At 40.4% G+C, this 23,029-nt stretch overlaps 1 protein-coding gene across 1 annotated transcript in view; it reads right to left on the bottom strand.

Moving 5' to 3' along the window:
- hpse2 (heparanase 2) overlaps window positions 1–21,998 on the bottom strand; it is a 50,879-nt gene extending 28,881 nt beyond the window's left edge. Inside the window, exons 1-3 of the mRNA XM_061837754.1 lie at window positions 21,700–21,998; window positions 20,402–20,556; window positions 18,987–19,148 (exon numbers count right to left, since the gene is read on the bottom strand). Coding sequence (XP_061693738.1) covers window positions 18,987–19,148; window positions 20,402–20,556; window positions 21,700–21,998 — 616 coding nt within the window. The remainder of the gene's footprint in view (window positions 1–18,986; window positions 19,149–20,401; window positions 20,557–21,699) is intronic.
- Between the last annotated feature and the right edge of the window lie 1,031 nt (window positions 21,999–23,029).

The raw sequence follows: 23,029 nt of genomic DNA, 5'->3' as shown, positions 1-23,029 counted from the left end.
TTACAGATGGGTTGGGCTTTCCTTGCACATGAGCTATAATTTGAAGCTGCATTATCTGTACAATCTGTGTTTGGATGAAGTTTGAAAAGCTTAAGTTTCACTTTCGTGCATTTTTAATGTTTCTTTACTTTGGAACAGTATGATTATTTAGTCGTGCATATCAACCGAAAAGCTCATCTTTAGCAAAACAAATCAACAAACCCTATGATGATGTCCGAATGCCAACACAACAGCATCCCCTTCTAATAATTCTACGCCAGATGTCTTTCAAGAGCTCACTGCAGGGGGTATGTGAACTTTACTGCCACCTAATGATGGCCTGAATGAGGAAATGCAGAGGGAGCATTGTAATTCAAATCTATGCACAGAAACATTTTTTAGAATAAAATTGGTTGCATATCAATACACTGTTCAAAATTATTATTGCAAATATCTGATTTTCTTTAAATAGTCAATGCAAATGACAGTGGAGTTTTCATCAGTGAACAATTTCATGCTGCAAGTAACACCTCTGCATTATGAGCTGCTTAAGGCATAATAGGAGAGAAACTCATGGTATGGAATTGTCTTCAACTGACCTCTTCACGTATCATTAAAGTTTAGTCTTTTTTTTACAAAGTATAAAAACTATTATGTTAATACATAAAACAATACGTGTACAGTTGATGAAGCTTGACGCAATTTTGGACTCGATCTAAAAGCATACATTCGCAGGTGTGCTGGGGCCTATCCCAACAATCTTTGGGCAGGAGGCGGGGTACATCCTGAACTGGCCGACAGCTCATCGCAGGGCACATATAAACAAACAAGCATTCACACTCACATCCACACCTATGGGCAATTTAGAGTCATAAATTAACCTACCATGCATGTTTTTGAGATGTGGGAGGATTTGAACCCGGGTCCTCAGAACTGTAAGGCTGATGTGGTAACCAGTAGTTCACCTTGCAGTCTCAAATCAGAAATTTTATTTTTAAGTTTAAACTAATTTCATATACGATAATTTTTTTTAGTATAATGCGTCCTGAAGTATAATGCGTCCTGAAGTATAATGCGCACCCCGAAAGTTGACCTAAAAAAAAAAAAAAAAAAAAAAACCAGGAAAACCCTTCAACCAATATACAATGCGCACCACCAATTTGCTGCTACCCATATGCTCAAAATATTGGGAATTATCTGTATTTATATTTTGTTAGGCTTGTACTTGTATTGTTTTCCAAAAAACTGTCCATACAACAATCAATAATAATCATTGCACATGTGCTGATATATAATCTCAGGACAGGCCACAGGACATGCTTGTCCTGGTCCCTGTAATTGTCAGAACAGAATCCCTCAACCAACTAAAATAAATGCTCAACAATGGCATAACATTTTATTAATACTGTTGATAACATATATTATCTACCTTTTTTTCATCATTTTATCTACCTGTATGCAACAATACAACGTGATTGTATTTTTTATTTTTCATCCATACCTAAATATAATGCATTCTATTAACTTTTTGAAAATATTTTCGGAAAAATTTGCCCATTACTTTTGAGAACTTACGGTATTTTATATTGTCATTTGTAATTCTAACTAGTTTCTAACAGGTCCTGGGTTGTTCAATATACTGAAACACCTACAGCTGCCTGCTTCTCATACTTGGCACTCTAAATGTGTTCCATATTTCAGAACATATTGAGAATAAATGTGTTTCACATTTACCCATGTCCTCCAGACTGCCTTTCAACACATTTCATGATGAAAATGTACCAGACAAAGCTGGAAAAATAGTGATCTGACAAAAGAATAGTAGTCTGAATCAAGGTGTGATGTGAATTTTTTTGGGTTGAATACTGCCGGCGACTGGTGTCTGCTCGATATCCTTTTAGTTTTAGACTTTGGAGATCACTTTATTTCCATATAATATATTTTTAAAAAAATCCTTTAAAATACTCAGCATATCCATTGTGCAAAGAAACAAGCAGTGAGTATCACGTTAACTAAAATGTAAAGCATGCCAAAATAGTTTTTTGTGCAATAAAATGTAACTATAGGAAAGTGTGATGACTAGAGTGCGTCTAATGCCCCAAAATGGGATTTTCACTGGGGCCCTGTGATACTTTTGTTCTACTCCAAAAGTTATGCATACTCTGAAATGTATCTACTGGGTCCACATTGAACCACAATATGTTGAACAAGAATGCTCACATTAACACATTAATCAGGAGGAAAAAAAGGGGTTCAGTGTTTTGCATTGCAACATAATCAGCTGCAGCATCACTCTAGGGCTGCTTTGGCCGAGTTGATGGATTCTGTTTTTGGAACCCCACTGTGTTTGGACTGAACACAACGATCTACCATAGATGATGATCCAGATGGGTAAATGCTGTAAATGGGGCATTCTGGCTGCATCAGACCCAGCACTGGTCTACTTTGCCAGGGGTAGCAGACAAAGCCAAGTGAAGTTAATCAAACATCTGCTCTTGCTTAGAGGTGTCAACTCGAGCCACTCATACCAAAAGGTTTCGCTTGTATCCTTCTCTTTCTTGGGGCACTGCAAGCAGTCTAATGTGTTCCCTTCGGGAGTGCATGTCTACAGAAAATACCACAGAAAATTAAATTTCTCCATTTTGGTTTTTACTCCTTTGACCAAGGTGAATTTCATTCCACTCTCGTGGAGTCATAAAATTACAAAGCATTTTATCTCGCAGACTAAGATCATGTCCCTTCTAAATCCGTTCAACAAACGAGGGCCTCCTCACTCGATAGTTCTAAGATATTCCTTACCATTTATCTTTCCTACAATGACAAAGTATCAAAGACATTGAATACCAAACAGAGATACAACACAACAAATAAACATTGCTTAACGAAAGAGAACCATTTGGCAACATCTGAGATGTTCCTAAATCTTCTCTAAGAACTTACTAGTGATTCATAAAATATGATCTGTTGTTGATCTTGGTAACCCAAAAACACAAAATCAAATTCACTTTTGTACAAGTTTCTTTTTTTTTTTCACTTTTGAAACAACAACAACTTTCACAGAAATATAATCTTATATTCAAACCCTGCCTTTGTACAACTCCAAGCTAACTGAAAATACGTTATAAAATCATCTTTGTAAAGACAACTCCATTACATCCCTTCATGTAATAAAAAACGGACAAACGTTCACAAAGAAATGATTTCATTAGAGATTTTTTTTTTTTTGTGATTAATGTACCAGTAGCAATTTTACATTGTATTGTAACGATAGGCAGCTATTGCATCTAGAGCAGTGATTTTCAACCACTGTGCCGTGGCACACTAGTGTGCCGTGAGAGATCGTCAGGTGTGCCGTGAGAAATTATCCAATATCACTTTTTTTTTAATTAACATTTATTAATAATTTTCTGCAAATATTATGTCATTGTCCAGTGTCCGTGCTGTAAAGGCTGGCAGAATAATGTAATATTTGTCCGTGTGGCAACACGTAGCTGATTGCCTCGTTCCTCCAAGAGAATTAGTGATGCACCTGAGAGGCCGTGGTGACAGTCATGGAGAAGTTTTTAAAAAGGACAACTGCAAACTCCGAAATGGGCCCTGGATAAGATTCTGACCCGGATGAAGGCCCTAATATGAGTGGTGGGAAAAAGAAAGCAAAGACGGTGAGCTCAAGTCAATATAGTGAAAGCTATCTTTCGTTTCGATTTACTTTCACTGGGGATGAGACGACACCTATTCCGTTATGCCTGGTGTGTGGCGAGAAGCTATCCAACAGCACCATGGTGCCAAGCAAGCTTAAACGCCATCTCCAAACGACACACCCGTCGCTTCAAAACAAGCCGATAGACTATTTTGTTCGCCTGCGTGTAAACACCGAGAAACAGGCAACCTTTATGAGAAAAACCACAAAGGTAAATGAGAAAGCGCTCAAAGCTAGTTACCTAGTCGCCAAACTTGTTGCTAAATCAAAAAAGCCGCACACTGTGGCAGAGACATTATTACTACCTGCCTGTAAAGCCATTGTCAACGAGATGCTCGGCCCCGATGCGGTTAAAGACATAGCTAAAGTCTAAAGGGAGACTGAGAGCTGTTGAAGAAGAGCTTCGTGTGTGTCTTTCTTCTATTCCTGCCAGGATATCGGCTTTGTGTTCATCTAAACAGGCTCAGGTTTCACACCGACTGAGTATAAATAAATTGAGAAATTATATTGTAATTAAATATACTATAGAGTGTCTTTTTGTAACATTTTTGGTTAGTGGTGTGCCACAAAATTTTTCCAATGTAAAAAATGTGCCGTGGCTCAAAAAAGGTTGAAAAACACTGATCTAGAGCACAGTTTATTAACCAGTCTCAGGAATTCAGTTTAGGATAAGGCACATGCAGTGTGTCCATGTGTATGCAAGTATATGCCGTACGTACAAAAGTACTGTGCATGTGTGTGTGTACGTCATCCATCAGTAAAACCCTGTTCACACTATATTTAGTTTATGATATATTTTATGCCCAATCCAATTTAGAGAAAATTCGAGACTCAAGTGCACCTTATGGTTGTGTCGTCGCATTCATTGACTCTGGTGTGATTTTGGCCCATTTCTCCATTGAAGCAGTCTTCGAATCTTGAAGGTTCCATGGGCTTCTTTTATGGACCTTGAGTTTTAGTTCTTTCCATAGATTTTTAATTGGATTCAAGTCAGGCATTTAGCTTGGTTATTCAAGCAGCTTTATTATTTCAGAAACAAATATTTACCTTAAACCCAGCCATCCTAATCTTTTGGATCAGTATCCAGCTGAAACGTCCACCCTTATTTCGTTTTCATCAACCTTGCAGATGACAGCAATTTTTTTTCAAGAATGTTTTTGTACTTTTGCCAATTCATCTTGCCTTTAATAATGTGAAGTTTACTCATACCATTTACTGAAAGCAGCCTCACATCATATTCCCACCTCCGAACAACAATGTTAATATAGTGGTTCTAGGGCGGGGGTCGGCAACCCGCGGCTATAGAGCTGCATGAGGCTCTTTAGCACTGCCCTAGTGGCTCCCTGGAGCTTGTTCAAAAATGTTTGAAAATGGAAAAAGATGGGGGAGAGAAATATATTCTTGTTTTAATATGGTTTCTGTAGGATGACAAACATGACACAAACATTCTTAACATTTTCCAATGCTGTAAGAATGTGTAGAATAAATATTAAATTTTGACATATCTGTCAATGAAGATATACGTCAAAGCCTGCGACACACGTTTCTATCAGCAGGGCGGGATGCCAGGCATCTGGCTGTTGTAAACAAACTGGCGAATGTGTGATGGGCCATGGATCCCAAGAGGAAAATAACTTGGGAGAACAGAGGATTCAACAGTTCTTGGACCGAATCATTTGCATTTATTGCCAATGCAGAAGGGTAGCCTGAATGTTTGTTTTTTTGTGAGAAGTTATCAAATAACAAAATGAGTAATGTGGTAAAACATTTCCAGGGAAGGTGTGCTACATTTGCAGCTGAATATCCAGTTGGGAAAGAGAGAACAAGTTTGATTGCATTACTTCTGGAGAAGTTAGAGGAGCACAAAAATACATTTCCGAAAGGGATTGCATCTCCAAACTCCACTACTGCTCCAAGTTTTGTTGCAACCTTGGAGATGATAAAGCGTGGAAAATCGTTCACGGAAGGAAGGACCTGACCAGTTACGTCCGAAAACAGAAGTCACATTAAACGGTTAAGAACACACTCCTGTCATAGGCATATATTCAGTAACAAAGTGGCTGTTTTCAAATGGCTGCTGTTTTATTTTTATAAACCCATGCTGCTTTTTATTGGACTCTGTTTAGTGACCAGATAAAGGGCACGTTATACGTTCCATTTTGTTGTTTTTTCGAATCCTCAAAATAAAAATATCTAAAATTTAATTTTTATATTGCATTTCTTTTATTTAATCAAAGCAATGAAACATAATTCATTAATATTGTAATGAAGTTAAACTTGTGGCGGCATCGTACAATAGAGCAGTCACGTGGTGCATTGATCTCTAAAGACTGCACTGTAGGAAAAAAAAATATTTAATCATGAATGCTCATTTTGTATTTGCCCACCTGGTCATTTTGATAGTAGGCTAAAATAGCTGATATAGATACAGACAGCATACGTTGGCTTCATTATAAGGGTTATATAAGGCTTTTAATTTTTTGGGGGGCTCCAGACATATTTGTTGTTTTGGTCCAATATGGCTCTTTCAACATTTTGGGTTGCCGACCCCTATTCTAGGGTGATGTGCAGTGCCATTCCTCCTCCAAACGTTGCGTGTATTATAGCATCCATTGAGTTCAATGTTGCTCTCATCAGACCAGACTCCATTCTCCCAGTATTTAAGTGGGTTGTCCAAATGTTATTCAACAGACTTTAAATGAGCTTTGACATCCTTGTTTAAGTAATGGTTTCTTGCATGTTGAGTGTGGACAAAGGCCATGCCAACGGAGTACATTACTCACTGTTCCCTGGTGATAACAGTACCTGCTACCTGCTTTGTAGGCCATCAAAAAGGACTAAACCATCTGATATTAATTTGCATTGACAAGGCAAGACAAGGGTGGATTGCTGTTTGATTATTGATAGGTTTTGGGTGTTTTTTTCAGCTTTCCATGCCTTTTTGCAGCTGCCTTTCTCAATGCGTTCCTCCATTTTCCCTGTGTCATTTCACATTTTTACACAGAACTTCATCATCTGGTGAAATTTTCAGGTCAGTAGCACCTTTGGAAATATATTTAGTGAGAAAAATTATAATGTGTTAAATACTTATTTCAGCCGCTGTATGCACATTAAATATGCAACTTTGCTCTGGTATCATGGCTAGCTAATGTGACTATGTCGCCGCCAATTTAGGAGGTTGACGATCCGATCAAAGGCAATGCAATGACAGTTGTAACTTCCTCATTTCTCCACTGGATTCTCATGAGGTGTACATTATTGTCAATGCCAAAGGGTGTCCTAACAATACATCCATCCATTTTCTGACCGCTTATCCTCACTGGTGCCTATCCCAGCTGTCAATGGGCAGGAGGCAGGGTACACCCTGAACTGGTTCCCAGCCAATCGCAGGGCACATGGAGACTGACAAAAGTCACGCTCATAATCACACCTAGGGGCAATTTAGAGTTTCCAATTAATGCATGATTTTGGGATGTGGGAGGAAACCGGAGAAAACCAACGCAGGCACAGGGAAAACATGCAAATTCCACAGAGGCAGGGGCCGGGATTTGAACCGTGGTCCTCAGAAATGTGAAACCAATATTCTAGAGCTTCACCACCATGCCGCCACTAACAATACATAACATTTGGGAAAAAAAAGGAAAAAAAAAGGCACACAACAAAAGAGAAAGTTTAACCCCAGTTCCTTTGCAGTGAGTATAAGGTATAACATGTAGGGAACCATATCGAGCACAATTTACTGTCATCTTTGATCTTTTGGTTTTCTTCCATCCACACATTGAAAGCAATGATGACTGTGACCTCCTTAATTTAGTGTCGCTATTTACATAGATTTTATTTGTTCGACTCTATTTGTATGTATGGATTACTATAGTTGGACACAACATCTGATGAAATTTTCAAGTGAATAGAACCTATGAAAGCATATTTGATGAGAAAAATTGTGACGTGTTAAATACTTATTTCTGTATCTATGGTGACAACGTGACGCTGTGTCACGTCGTGTAGCAAGCCTCAGGGTGGGGGTTTGGCTTGTGTTAAGCGTGGCATAACCAGGCAGCACATACAATAAGAGGAGGGTTGGCGGAGTGATTTCATAGGAATACACAGACATGAATAGAAGACCTAACGAGATGTGCCACTGTGCCATAGAGTCCTGGCTAATCCATGGGGATCATGTTTGAAGGGGCGACAATTCCATCAAAGGCAATGCATGGATATTGAAAATGAATAGGAGCTTGCTCAGTTCTCAAACAATTTCCAGGAGTTTTATTTTTTTCTCAATGTCCACAGGTTAACCCCAACCCTAATCGAACCATGGTAACAATACAGGAAAAAAAAACTCAAAAAAGATTCATGAGTGTGAAATGCTATTCCCAGGTGCTTTGTTGTTATAGTACGGCATTGTGAACAACAGCATGCAGCACAATATGGAAATATCCTTGTTATTATTTTTTTCCAGCTGTTAAATCAATTGGAAAGGAGATCGCTTTCATACTGGAAGAGATTTATTGTGTCACAGTTGACTTTTTAAGCTGTCACTGTGGTTCTTGGTATTTTGATGGATATTTATTGTGAAGCAGAGAACCAGAGTTGATTAGTCAAACAGAAAAAGGTTTGAGACCACAAAAAATAAAAAAGGAAACAAGATGAGGAAAGTAAATCCTGATATACTGTACCTAGAACCATGACACAGTAGCTATGCGTGTGGTATGTGGAGGTAGTGCATAGCCCTCTAAGGGAAGGACAGGATGAGGGAAGGACAGGACCAGGACAGAAGAAGAAACATGCAAGACAAGGGTAGTGTACAACTGAAGTGGGCGGTAGTGGCTATGCAATTTTTAAAAGTCTAAAGGACCAGAGTGTGAGTGAGGTGATACCTAAGGAATTTATATTCATAACTGATCAGCCCCACAACCAGCGGATAAGTCCCAGGGTCAAAGTCCAACTCTGCGTCCAAGTGAATTGACACATTTTCGCATACACAATGCCTGACAGAAGTGTCTTGTAATTGCTGTTCCTGCAAGGTAGAGGCTGAGGACCCAATCAATTAAGTACAATATGTACAGACATCACACTTTTGTGTTCAAAGGTGGCTTAATTCAAGGTGTGACGTGACAATTTTGCAAGATCTCTGTGTAAAAGAGGATGTGGTTGCAGGACTTGCGTATGACCCAATCAATCCCCCCCCCCCCATACATTTTCTCCAATGCTTGTACTTTTTACTACCGCTTGTGAGATGGATAAAGGAGAGATACAGTACATCCTGGACTGGTTGCCTTCCATAACAGTCTACATTAGTTGACTTTCTTTTCCAACAACGAGCATGCTTAATTATGTTTGTTGTAACAAGTTAAGATTTTTTGAACCATCTTGAAGAGAGAAATAAGTTTCTTCATTTCATTCTCTAAGGCACTTAGAATTCAATGTTTTTTATTACTTCACAAATGTATGACATTTAAAGACAAGCACCATGAGTGTCTGTTCAATGGCACAGTGACTTAATGGACTGGCTATGAAAAAAATACTCGTGCCATGCAGGAACAAATTTGCAGTGCCTATAACTGACGAGTATTCCATTTGTAAAGATACTGATTCTGTGTTGCCACTCCTGCTATTTTGATGCCGTTTAGAATGGCCTTCAGATCAAGGAATGGGATGATGAACTTCTGCTCATTTGCTTTAACTGAGGCTGATGTATCACAATCCAGAGTACTTTATATGTCTGCAGAACTCATAAACATGGGCTTTACATGCTTTGAGTAAGAACAAGTTACAATTGAGAGCCTTTCCATTCTCTGGCTGTCCTACAATATACAATTGTTTTATTTATTTTGATTTCATGATGGCATCTTTCTCAACCGGCCTGCTGTTTCTCCATTTTCATTCCTTCCCTCGCTTCTCTTTCGATCAATTTTTCTTTCTCTGTTTGAAAGTGGAAATCTGGCTGTGACTCTCCTACCCAGCAGGACACCACAGAGTGATAGATGGCCTCCGAGAAGGTCTAACAATTCAACTAGCCATATGCTCCCAGTGAAGACAAGACGATTAAAGAGGGGAATACGCTCGTGGCCTGGCAAAAAAAACAGCCAGGCTCTTGTGCAAGCAACATTTTCTGGAGTTTACTGTAATATATGAACTTTTTTTGGGCAGGAACAAAATTTATAACTCCAAATGTGATTAAAAAAACAATGAAGGAAAAATATTATTTAGATTGCATCAAATGTTACAAAACTGACTGCTGACGGCCATTCAAGTATCTCTCCTCGACAGTTATATAGCTGGACATAAAAGAGACTCTTGAAGTTAGACTAAAATCATCATATGCACTGCAATGCATATGATGCAAGACATCTACTTCGGTAATTTCATACATTAAGAATGACACCCAAGTAAAAAAAATATATCTAATGTGCGCATTGCTGCAAATTAATGACACGTGTTTACTCACATAATAAAAGGTGCCTCACACACCTCAAAATGCATAAACGCACAATACCAACATTTCTGTGGAGAAAAAAAGTCGAGCCCTTCATCGAAAACTGTCTTGATGCATTCAAGCAGCAAGCAATCTGACACAAAATGTGCTTTCCGAAGACAAATGCAGTGTAGGAGTATCAAACCAAACAATGCTTTCAACCATCCCATGCATCACGCCATTAAAATGGCATTTGTTTGCAGGTGGCCGGGCACTTGTCTCGGAGCATATTGCTAACACATGGAATTACATATTGTTTCCCTGTGTGATTTAAACACTAGGTATTCTTTTGAAAAAAAGAAAAATCCATCGCAGCTGGACCTGTGCAGGCCATGTGGACAGAGTAAACAAAACATGACATAATCACCGCCTTGATATGGTAAACTTACAGTACATCATATGTAAGAAACTGGAACCTTCAAAGATTGAACACAATCTGGAGGTGGTTGCTCCACCCCCAGTTTGTTCAGATTAAAAAAAAAAGACTCATCGGAAATAATTAATTCAAGGCACCCTCATCATAAGATCACGAAAAAAAGACCATAGAGGAACATTGTGGTTAGTTTGTGACATGAGGCATGAGTATTTGGGAGTTCATTATCAATGTGGCAACCCCTAACGGGACAAGCCGAAGGGAAAAGAAGAAGGGTATGAATGAATCAAAATACAACTGGTCCAAACCTGCCTTTAGAAGTGAGATAGATGTGTTTCAAGGAGTTCTAAAGCAACTGGAGCACCAGAAAACAGATGCCCAATCACATTTCCAGTCACAATTAATGTGCGTTTGTTGCCACACACCAAGGTAACATCGATTAATGACAGAGACCCAAATCTGTAAAGGTGAGCAGCAGTGTCCCAAAATGATGACAACAAACCAACTGTGGAATGAGCATGAATTCCCACTCTTAGAAGGAAACATGGTTTGTGTTCATTGAGTAATAACAGAAAAACGATTGGTCCATGTGACCACAGAGAGTTGCCAATTCATTCTGAAGACAATATGTCCAAGCTCTTCACAGATGTTCACAGAATTCCCCCGACCTTACCTCTTTAAATGAATACTGGTCTTTTTTTTTAACTCTTCTGCTTTCTTTTGAACTGTTTTCGTATGTTTAGTGTTGACATCAATCTTATCTGTCACGGGAGGACTCATTTTAGCTGTTGCACATTTGCCATATGCATATGTGTGTGCATTATTATTACCAATTAGACGTTTCTGTAATCCTAGGAAGGATAAGTCGAGCTGGAATTGGAAAACATATCCATGATCATGTCTGGTTTAGTCACCATAAAATCTATGATGGTAGTAAAATGTAATGTAAATGTTTTGAGTGCCATATTACAATTCATAAACATCACACCCTCCACAAACTAAATTGAAAACTAATGGTAGATGCAGCACAACCGCGTGATAAGTTTAGTTTCTCAAACAAATGCTCGGCCACAACTGTTCAGCAATGCCGAATTGTCAATCTTATCATATTCCTCTTCTGTTGAGTCCAGCGGGTCTCAGCATTCAGGCTTTCTATCGTTGATGGCTGCACGTTAGCATCAGGTCAAAGAGTAAGACTTGGGTATTAGCGTCTGATGTACTCCGTATCATGTTTAGTTAAACGTAACGACTGATGAAAGGCTGTAAACATTAACAACACATGATACCATCGATGTGAGATCAGACTGAGAAAGAGAGAAAAAGGAAAGGAGTTTAATGTTTACTAACATCTGCTGGGGTATAAAGCCAACTACTGATTCATCCAACAACAAAAAACATTGCTCTTCAATTTAAAGCCTCTAACCAGCGTATCAATAAAATGTATACTCATTGGAGCCCTCAAATATTCAGCTCATAAAAGTCTGACTATCCTGACTCAAAGAGGTTATCTTGCTGCTGCGTTCTCATCTTTTGTCTACTGCACACAAATGTTACTCACCGCTTCTCCTAAAATGTAAATTTTAGAATGCAACTCCAATCACGGAGAATAGTGCCTCTTCAACATTCTTTAGATGGAATGGAAACATGCCAAGAAGGTGCTTCTCCATTGTTGCCACCCATTCTGTCCACACTAATAGGCTGTATCTTTCACCCTCCAGTTTCAAAACCATGAGGAAAGACATGACTGAATGGTCTTTTTTTTTAATTACGAATTAAAACAAAAACAGGACTTTTGTCATTATTGTGCAAACAAAAACACAGTATAGCAGGAATGATAGTGAAAGGACACTGATAACTACATTCTTAGCAGCTGTAGTCGACTGTATTAAAAAAAACAATGTATCTTTTTCTATATTACAAAACACAATAAATTCCATTTTATCAAAGTGTGATCATACAGTGTTTTAACTTAAGCATTCTGATACAAATCATAATTTTCCAAGTTATCCATTTTTACAATTATGTACTGTTCACTGTCATTTATGCAGTGTCCCTAAATGCACCTCATCCACACATGCAACAGCTGCGTACCGAGCAATTTCATTCTAAAGAGCGAAATAGGAAATGCAGTAGGTATACAAACAGATCTCTCTGCTGGTCACTTTTAATATTACAGCAGATTTGCTGCATATTCCGGAACAACAACATCACGGGACAAAGACCAGGTACATCTGTGGTGTTTCTTCCTGGGAGCCTTGTGAAGCCTGGTCACTTCACTCTGACTCACACCGTGGGAAGCATCCTTTTCCCTGTGACTTCGCTTCGATCACCTGTATAGCCTCCCAACGGGCGTTCCACAGGACCTGCTCCGGCCAGACCCGACATACAAAGGGATTTCAAGCCTTCGTTTGCAGTTTCTGCTCAGTTTCTCCCCTGCTAGCCCCGGTGGGACAGGCTGGTCACAGCGCCCCCTCTACCTCCATATCCAACTAACTAACAAACTATCCATCCATCCATTTTCTACCACTTACCCAAAGTTGGGTCACAGTGGCAGTAGCTTTCGCGGGGACGTTCCCTCTCCCCAGCAGTTTCATCAAGCAGAAAGATGTAATCCCTCCAGCGTGTCCTGTGTAATCCCCGGGATCTCCTCCGAGTGGGACGTGCCCGGAACACCTAACCAGGGAAGCATCATCTGAATCAGATGCCCCAACCACCTCATTCGGCTCCGTTCAATGTGGAGGAGCAGCAGCTCTACTCTGACATCCTCCCGAATGACCGAGCTTCTCAGCCTGTTTCTAAGGGTTGGCCCGGACACCCAGCGGAGGAAACTCATTTCGGCCGTTTGTCTTCAAAATCTTGTTCTTTCGATCACAACAAACACCTCATGACCATAAGTGAGGATAGGAAAGTAGATTTACTGGTAAATAGTTTCACCTTTCAGGTTAGCTCCTTCTGTAACACAACAGACCAATATAAAGTCCGCATCACCGCAGATGCTGCACCGATCTCAATCAATCTCTTGTTCCAATATTCCCTCACTTGTGAACAAGACCCTAAGATACTTTAACTCCTCCACTAGGGGCAGGATCTTATCCCCGACCTGGAGAGGGCATGCCACCTTTTTCCGACTGAGGACCATGGTCTCAAATTTGGAGGTTCTAATTCCAAAAGGGTGGGCACGCTGAACTGGTGTTTGGCACATAGGCACAAACAACAGTCAGAATCCGTTCCCCCACTCAAAGGTGGAGGGAGGCGACCTTCTCATCCTGAACTTACAGGCGCCGAGCCGGGGAGTAAAAGGGATACCCACACCTGCTTGGCACCTTTCACCATGGGCAACTCCAGAATGGAACAGAGTTCAACCCCTTTTAAGAGGATTGGTACCAGAACCCAACCCGTCTTTGGAGGAGAGTATGTCTATATCTAAACAGAACTTCTCGACCTCACACACCAGCTCATGGTCTTTCCCTGCCAGAGACGTGATGTTCCACGTCCCTGGAGACAGCTTCTGTAGCTGGGGATCGGATCTCCAAGGTCCCAGCTTTCGGCCGCCACCGAGCTCGCACTGCACCTGACGCCCACAGGTGGTGAGCTGATGGGAAGGGGGATCCACATTACTCTTTCAGACGGTGCCTTGCCGGGCCCATGGGTGCAGGCCCGGCCACCAGATGCTCGCCTTTGACCCCGACCTCCAGGCCGGGCTACAGAGGGCGGCCCCGGTTACCTTGATCCGGGCAAAGAAACCCTCGATCTTTTTGTTTATTTTGCTTTTTTTTTTTCCGTTGGAGTCTTCTCGCCATACTTTGTCTGGTCCCTCACCTAGGACCTGTTTGTCATGGGTCTTGTAGAGAGCAGTACGGCACATAGATAACATCCTATAACGATTTTTGGTTCTCAGGTTTCCGTGGTCCTAAGAGATTTGCTTTTGATGAAATATTGACTGACGACAAGAATAACAGAAGAGAAAATTCCTAGATTCTTTGAGTTTATCTTATGAGTCTTAAACACACAGTCAGAGCCTTTGAGGTGACTGGTTGGCAGCCTGACCACCTCATTCTCCGGGGAGTCAAATAAACATTAAGACTTTCACATGAAGTCACAATATACAGCGCTACGATAACAGTAAACATGGGTGGTAATTAGGGAAGAGGTGTGAGGTGGAGGACAGTAAAAAGGACACCAAATGACACCGACCATGACCTTGTCCAGCCTCAGCCTATTTGCCCAGTGTGTGTGTGTGTGTGTGTGCGCGCGTGTGCATGCGTCTGTATGGATACGATTAGTGATAGCTCTAACAAGCCTGGGTCAAAAGTCAAACAGTTGTGAGTAGAAAAGAGATGGAGCAGAGCTGTTAAAAATATCTTTAAAACACCACCTGCTTATTCACACACTCACTTATACGCAAACACACACACTTGGGATCTTAGCTAATTGTTACCAGACCATATTGAAACACCTCCCTTAAGCCCCATACCCTTATTACTCTTTCCACCACAAAGATGTGAGGTTTTAACACTAATGCCTGTTTACACAAGTTAAGCTACATGTAATCTTTAGACCTCCAAGCAAACATTGACGATACTCACGTGTCACTTTCAAGATATTTTACCCCAACTTCTTCTTCAATGAACATTGGAAACTCACAAGGTTCAACACGACGCATTGAAGGATCCTGGCTGATCTCCTTTCGACAATTTTTCCCAGAGAGATTAATGGAAATAGATATCAGTTCCAGAGTGACTGGTGCCACTATGAAATCTTCCTTAAGCCATACAAAGGTGTAGAATATGTCATCAGTAACAACCACTGATCAATTTTTTAAAGTAAAAAAGAAAAACAAATCACTTTAATGTAACCAATGACAAATGTTTGTGGTGACATCCCATACATTTACTTATAAATACAGTATTCTTTTCAAAGTTTTCTTCTCATAATTCCATTTAGCGTCACAGGGAATGTCAATATAAAAATTTTCATTATTTTTTTCAATTTAATCTATTTACTTAACTACGTAATGTGATTGAGAACCATTTCTCACTTACAATGCTGACGTGACTGGATGAAGCGGAGGCAAAACAAGCCAAAATAAAAGCAAGTACAAAAAAATACAACAACAACATACTACACTAATGTAAACAACCTATTTGAATATTATGCTAATTAAATAGCTAATTCAAAACACAAGAAATGAATTCAAATGTTAACTAATTTACTATGTTCTCAATTCAGTAACTTTATAGTGTAATAAAATATGAGGGACAAAGAGATGGTGGGAGGGAAGGATCAAGCTAATTAGTTGAATTGTCTCCAGTCCACCAAAACACAGCAGATCAGCTTTGGATGGAAAAATGTGATCTCAAAAGTCATGAATGTTGCACACTATGTATTGCAACTTGATCATATCATCACACCAATGAGGACGCAATACTCACTCGGGACGTAATTAAACTGAAACACAATGCTCGAGGTATGTGGGGAAAAAAACATACAACAGGGAGACATGAAGATCATATCTCACACTGCGTCAATATTTGTGTATAATCCCATCACTATTATTATTGAAGAAGAATATTTCCTACTTGCCTTTTAAATTTGGTCCATTTGGACAGAGTTTTTACCATAACAGGTGTGGACTTGAAACCAACCACTATGTACTGATAAATCACTCAAGTAAAAAAAGTAAGCCTCAAAAGTTCTAGTTTAAAAATGAATTCTATTATTATATTACAAATTAAATTATCAATTACATATGGCTAAAGCTGTTGAATACCTTTAAGAATAGAGTATTTAGTTGATTATTCAAACGATTCTATAAGTAATCAGCTAAAAATAGATAGTCATTATCAAACACGATAATATGCATATGTGAGGCGGAGGTATTATTTTTGTGACATTGGGATCACTATCCGCACGTTGGATGGTAATTTCTGTGACTTTTGCATTTGTATGGATTTAAAAAACCGGGCCTGCCGTGGTGAGTTACGTGCGTGTTTGCGAAAGAGTGAAGAATTTGCGGGGGACTAACCTGTCAGCCAGTCACGTCTTGACTGACTCGGCACGAGTTGCGGGCATGGGCAGCCTTTGTTGGTGACGTTCTAGTTTTTGTACTTTTTGTCTAATAAAAGTGCACCGGCAGCCTTATCTATTTTTTACCATGACAATTATGTTACGTCTTGATGGTATAGGCAATATCAAATTATCTGACATTGAACCTGTTGACAATTGCCCACATGCTGGTTTGGTACAGATTGCACTTAGTCTGTTTTGTGTGTGTGTGTGTGTGTGTGTGCACGTGCATGTGCATGTGCACGTGCGCCTGTGCGTGTGTGTGTGTGCGTGTGTGTGTGAAATGAGCCCAAACTTTGGACGCTATCACTGTGTCTTTATCCGTCTTGATTCCACCGCGACAACTTATTTCTACACGCAGTGGTGTATCCAACTGCAGTAAAATTAATGTGTTGAAGAATGATCCATTGAAAGCAATGAGGCAGCTATTTTACTTCAACCTTTTTGTGAATCGAATTACTCGAGTTATTCGTATAACCGTTGCAGCCCTAACTATATACACAATAAACACAAATAGATTTTACAAAGTAGATGATACCATATTACCACACAGATGAAGATATTATAGCCAATGACTAGTCTATAAATGACCAGTAAGCAAGCATCTTCCTGTGCCACATTACGTACATCAGGTGTCAATGCCCGAGAAGTTTTACTGAGGTTATATGATGGTGACTTGTATTTATACTTGGCCTTTACTGGCTTGTAGCGCGAATAAAAGTTCGAAAATTCACATATTTTGGATCTGGAAATAATTAATTCACTTCACGTCTTGAGAAAATTGTTTAGGAAAAAAAATGTGAAATGGAAGTCTACAGGTGAAGTAGTGCCCAGTAAATGGCAGGGACTGTTATACAAGGTAAAATGTGAAAATGGAGTTGGATACATCTGACTATCGCTCAGGCAGTCTCTCTTTTCCAGTAGAGAGAGATACTCTGTGTATTATTATAAACATACTGGAAACATTCCGCACAGAGGACTATTAATGTGAAATTGGGAGTTATTTCATTTGCTACAATTTATCAAATTTTGCTTCAAGAAACCACCATAATTCATTTGGCTTTAAATCCATCTTCTTGAGGCTAAGACTGTAATCATCTTTTACATTCATGACGCATGTCATTTGTGGATTTTCTTGCACTGTTGTTGTTATTTGAACCCAGGAGTTAAACACTTCTTTTCCAAGCACTGTTTGGCTTGCAAAACACCTCGGGGATAGATTGACTCTCCCCAAACTGTCATTTTGCATGCTTTTAAGGATGGAAAGCGACCGAGCAATGACTTTGAAAACTTGTGGTCTATTTTTCATCAGATGCTGCCATTTTTCATTGCTCAAAGTCCACTGACATCCAAAGCTACACGCATTCGGGGGTATTTTTCTTGGATCAGACACTGTTTTGCGGAAACACTTCAGACACTTTTACATCCATTATATAGTCAATAGCCCCTGTCAAAAAACTGTTGCCAGAGCAGCAACAGAAGATTGGGAATTTACCCACCTTTGCCATTTGTGCACTTTCACAAAGCATCCTACACCAGCACACTGTAGCAATAATAAGGAATATAATCCAACCATCCATTATCCGAGCCGCTTATCCTCACAAGGGTCAAGGGAGCGCTGGAGCCTATCATGACTATCTTCGGGCAGGAGGCAGGGTACAACCTGGATTGGTTGACAGCCAATCGTAAGGCACATCGTCACACACACAATCATACCATTTAGAGTCTCAAATTAATGCATATTTCGGGGATGTGGGAGTAAACCAGAGCGGCCAGAGAAAACCCACACAGGCACGGGGAGAAACTGCAAACTCCACACAGGCGGGGCCGCGATTTGTATCGCGGTCCTCATAACCGTGAGGCCGACGCGCTAACCAATCACGCCACAGTGCCGCCATATGCAATATAACAATGAGCAATCATTTCACCAGCAAGCACAAGAGGATTGAAGTCCTCCGTGGCGGTTTCTGCTATCAACGCAACACCACACATGTTCCTGAAAAAGTTCCATAGACTGGAGCCATTTCCGCAGACAAATTTCTCATCTTGCGCAGTTCAGAGTTTCCGCTAGAGTCAAATCATAAAAACATACAAGAGAGGCAGCCCACCCAAAAATCAGCTCTCAGAGTTCTGTGGTCAACTCGAGTTAACTGTAACCAGCAGAAACGTCCGCGTGTTTACTAGCCAGAGCTACAACACCCCTCTACCCATCTCCGCATTCCTGCTCTCCAATTAGCATTTGTCATTCTGAAAGCTGACAGTTTACATTGGCACGCTTTGAACTCTCTGTGCGTGCGCGCATACGTCGAGGGCAAAATATGTTAAGTCAACAAAAGTCATGGTTTCTCTCGAAAAGAAGCCGTATTTTACATGCGCGTGGGATCTCCTACCTGTTATCGTTACATTGCTGTAGATGTTGGACGCTTGCTCCTTAAGCAGTACGAGATGCGTACTGGCCGCCTTTTCTCGTTGCAGCTCCAACATCATATCGGGGTGGTTTGCCACTCTGCAACCATTTTGCTTGTCCATTGCAATGTCACTGTGCACTATATCTGCAGGCCCGGAGCCCCCCCAAAAAAATAGCAAACAATGTTAAAAAGAACATTTTTAATGCATGGGTGGGGAAACTGCGGCTCATGGGCAAAAAAAAAAACCCATGTCAGCATTTGACCCTGCAAATTATATCACTTAAAAGAACAAATAAAACCACAGCAAAAACATTGAACCCACAAATATTCCAAATAAAGTTGGGGGTAACAGATTTATTCTGTCTTTCCTGTTATTTTTATAATGACCTCTGGAAGACCGACTGGATAAAAACTAAAACGGCTCCTGATATGAAAAGAGAGCAATACCACATCTTGTAATCTATTTATTCTCACTTGGGTTATGGGTTAGATAGAGCCGATTCCATCTGACTTTAGACGAGACACCCTCACCAGCCAGTCTCAAGGCACAAATAGATGTGATATTCATAACTACAGTATTAACAATTCAGAGGTGTAATTTGGGAGCAAGCTGGAGTACCCAGATAAAAACCCACACAAACGCAGAGAGGACACATATAGATTGGCCGGATCCAAACCCCCAACCTCAGAACTGGGAGGCAGATGTGGTAATCACCCTGTCAGCATGCAGTCACTTTTGGCAGACAGATAGGTAGACACTTTATACATCTACCTTACTTCAAATATCTATCTTCGTGGAGAATTTAGGACATTAAAACACAAACAGTAACCTAAAAACATTCGCACAAATAACAATACAGGGACTACAGTAAATAAGGCAGACAGTAATCAACCCCTGGGTCATAGTAACCCAAATGTCATAACCGCTTTCTAAGCCTCAGTGTCAATTTAGCTACCGTATTTGTCAAAGTTTTTTAACTAAAGTATGTCCGTGGTAAATAAGAACGGTTTTCCACATAATTTTGTGATGTCCAGTAGATAGCGTCACGGCTTAAAATGTCTTTTTTTTAACGATTGCACGTCTAATTTATTTTCACTCACTCTCATTTTAAAAAGAAACACAGCAGATACACATATGTACATTTAAATGCGCTAACCCAGGTAATTCTGCATGCTACTGTAAGCTAAGCGCGGATCCGGTCGGCAACACCTGTAACCAACCTCGCGTCAAACATGACTTTAAACACCGAGAAATTACTTACAAGAACGTTACACGGGCGAACTGTTTAATACTTAGCGTGAGCAGAGAAAGGCGAGGCTCACGCGAAAAGGACAAAGCGTGCTTGAAGTGTATTTTGTTTTATTAATATTTTGATTTTTTTTTTTTTTTTTTTTACCGTCGTCGTAGTTCTTCAGGTAATAGTCGGGTCCGGGCCCCCTGTATTTAGCCAGGTTCTTGTGGTTGTTGAACTGCAGAAAGTCGGTCCGCTTGCCACCAAAGCGGAGGAAGGCTGGAGACAAGCCCCTCGCCAGGGTCACCAGACGTTTAGAGCTGGGGGGGGGGGGCACACTTCAATTAGTGCTTCCGGTTTGCTTGTCGTCAATTTTATTTAAATTACTCGCATTTTTGTGAATCTTACTATTTGTGGTAGTTCGATTAGCGTGTTCTTTCTTAATTGACACAGGTTTTACTATAAATTTGGTTATTCGGTTCACTTTTTACTTTTTTTCTTTTACCCTTCTACTTCGTTTCAGTCACGGGTCATTTATCTTACTTTTAGATTTTTAAGTCAAATCAGATAAATAAATAAATACATTTCTTTATCGTTTACACTTGTTTAGTTTGGGCTATCCAAAAAAGGAGCTAATGATTGCAAAGTTTATATTCTTTTTATCTATTTATTTATTTATTTTTGTCTACCGATGTGTCTAATTTATGACCTCAATTTAAACGGAATAATTTAAAAGTAGTATGTACAATTTACATTTTATCATGTCTTGTTCAGTATCAAGTAGATTTAGTTTAATTACCACTTTTCGCCCAAACAAATACGTCATGAGTACAAACGTTTTTTCTTCGGTCATTGAGCAATCGTTGTGCAGTAATATTACCTCAATTTGAAACACGTAAATGTGTTTCGTTTTATAACAAGCTTTATACTTTTCTAATAATTGTGGCTAAAACAAAATGTTAATTAGGGTTTACTGGCAGAAGCATGCTTCTCGATGATAAATAGGAATAGTAAGAGTTGGAGTAGTTCATGGAAGTAAGTAGAATATGAACAATACGGAGAGGGAGGATTTCATTTTCCTCTTCTTCCCACTCCTTTTTTGAACATGCAAAACTATTCAGCGTCTCATTGTCTTTGTTGATTTTTTTTTCCGACCCCCATTCCAAATTAAACATTCAAATAACTGCTTCCACATTCCCGTTGACTTGACAGTGACAAAACTGTAATTATGGGGGAATTTGTTCTCTTCGTAGTGCACAGCTCAAAATATAAAGTAGAACCCGGGGGTGATTTACTCCAAAACGACTCTTCCGGAAGGGTTCGGGTGATTTTGTATTTTTACACGACGGGTGGGGGGAAATGCAATATTACTCTAATAATGAGCACGCTGGTTGTTTCCATTTAATTTCCAATCACCACCAACTGAAGGTGTATAAAAAAGTATTGTATTCCACAAAAAGTACCTGAGGAAGGCCAGCCAGCCGTCACTGATGATCGACGGGTCCAGTTGCAGGGAGAGAAAGTTGTCGTTGAGTACGCGGGTCGGAGTGCGGGTGTTGACGTCCAGCAGAACCAGCGTCCTTCCCAGAAAGCCCGTCCGAGTCCCTCCGGCTGCCGCTCTCTGGTACGTCGGGGAGGAGGAAGAGGAGTAGGATGAAGAAGTAGAGGAGGAAGAGGAGGAGATGACTGGCAGCAGCAAAAACGCCAGCCACCACCAGGAGGGCCCTGCGTGTGCTCTCAGGAGCGCTCCTGCACGGGGCATCTCGGAACAAGCCTTGAACTCTTCCTTTCGCGTCGATGCAGACCGCAAGAGGAGCTTAGTCACCTTTTACCCAACGATCTTGTCGTCCTGTCTGCTTGCCTCATCCCCCCCCACAGCAGTCCGTCCAAGCCCCCCCAACTCCCGCCCCTCTGAGTCGGTTTTTGGGGGAGCTACGCACCAGGGCGCATGCGCACAGGGGCAGGACTTGGGAGCGGCTGTTGAGGAGCAGTGTCCCTCTTGCCCCCACCAGCAACCCTCATGCACTACATCGAGGAAGTACAATAATGAGTAACGAAAGGGATTTTCAGGGAGATTCAGATTTTACTTTTACTGGCTATATTATACGTTTGCCATAGATGAGGAATAGCGTGCGTCTCTGAATCTGGTGACGTAGTCCTGAATCCTTCCTGAACTGAAGGCTTGGTCCAGGTGGATGGAAACATGAACAAGAAAAACATTCAGGTTTCTAACTGAAAGCAAAAACAGCCCACTAGAACATCTGAACTTTATTTGGGGATGATCAGAGGGACATTTCATTGTAGCAAGTGTGTGCCCACGACCGTGTGACGTGAACATGACTGTCATTGGTTAATTGTGAACACAGCCACTTCCCCAGTTGTAAGAGGGTGGGGACACTTGTGCAACTGCACATGAGGGAGGACATGAGGACAGTGGGTGTAAGAGAAGAAGATGCACGAGATAGGCTTCGATGGAAAACGATGACACGCTGTGGTGACCCCAAACGGGACAAGCCGAAAGGAAAAGAATAAGACTTCTGTCAACACTTCTGGTTTTACACAGTTTTGAGCCACATCTCCTACACACACAATTACACGCGTGTACACATACATATATATTTACACACACACACACATATATATATATATATATATATATATATATATATATATATATATATATATACACACACACACACTCACACGCTGACAGAAATACTCTGTATTTATTCTTTAATTTTTGTTAATTGCCTGTATTTATGTGTTGTTTTATTCCTTTTTAAAAGCAAACAT

This window comes from Syngnathoides biaculeatus, chromosome 12 (genome assembly GCF_019802595.1).
Source record: "Syngnathoides biaculeatus isolate LvHL_M chromosome 12, ASM1980259v1, whole genome shotgun sequence".
In the NCBI taxonomy this organism is placed as follows: domain Eukaryota; kingdom Metazoa; phylum Chordata; class Actinopteri; order Syngnathiformes; family Syngnathidae; genus Syngnathoides; species Syngnathoides biaculeatus.
The sequence above is the reverse complement of the archived record's forward strand: the minus strand, read 5'-3'. Positions and strand labels throughout refer to the sequence as shown.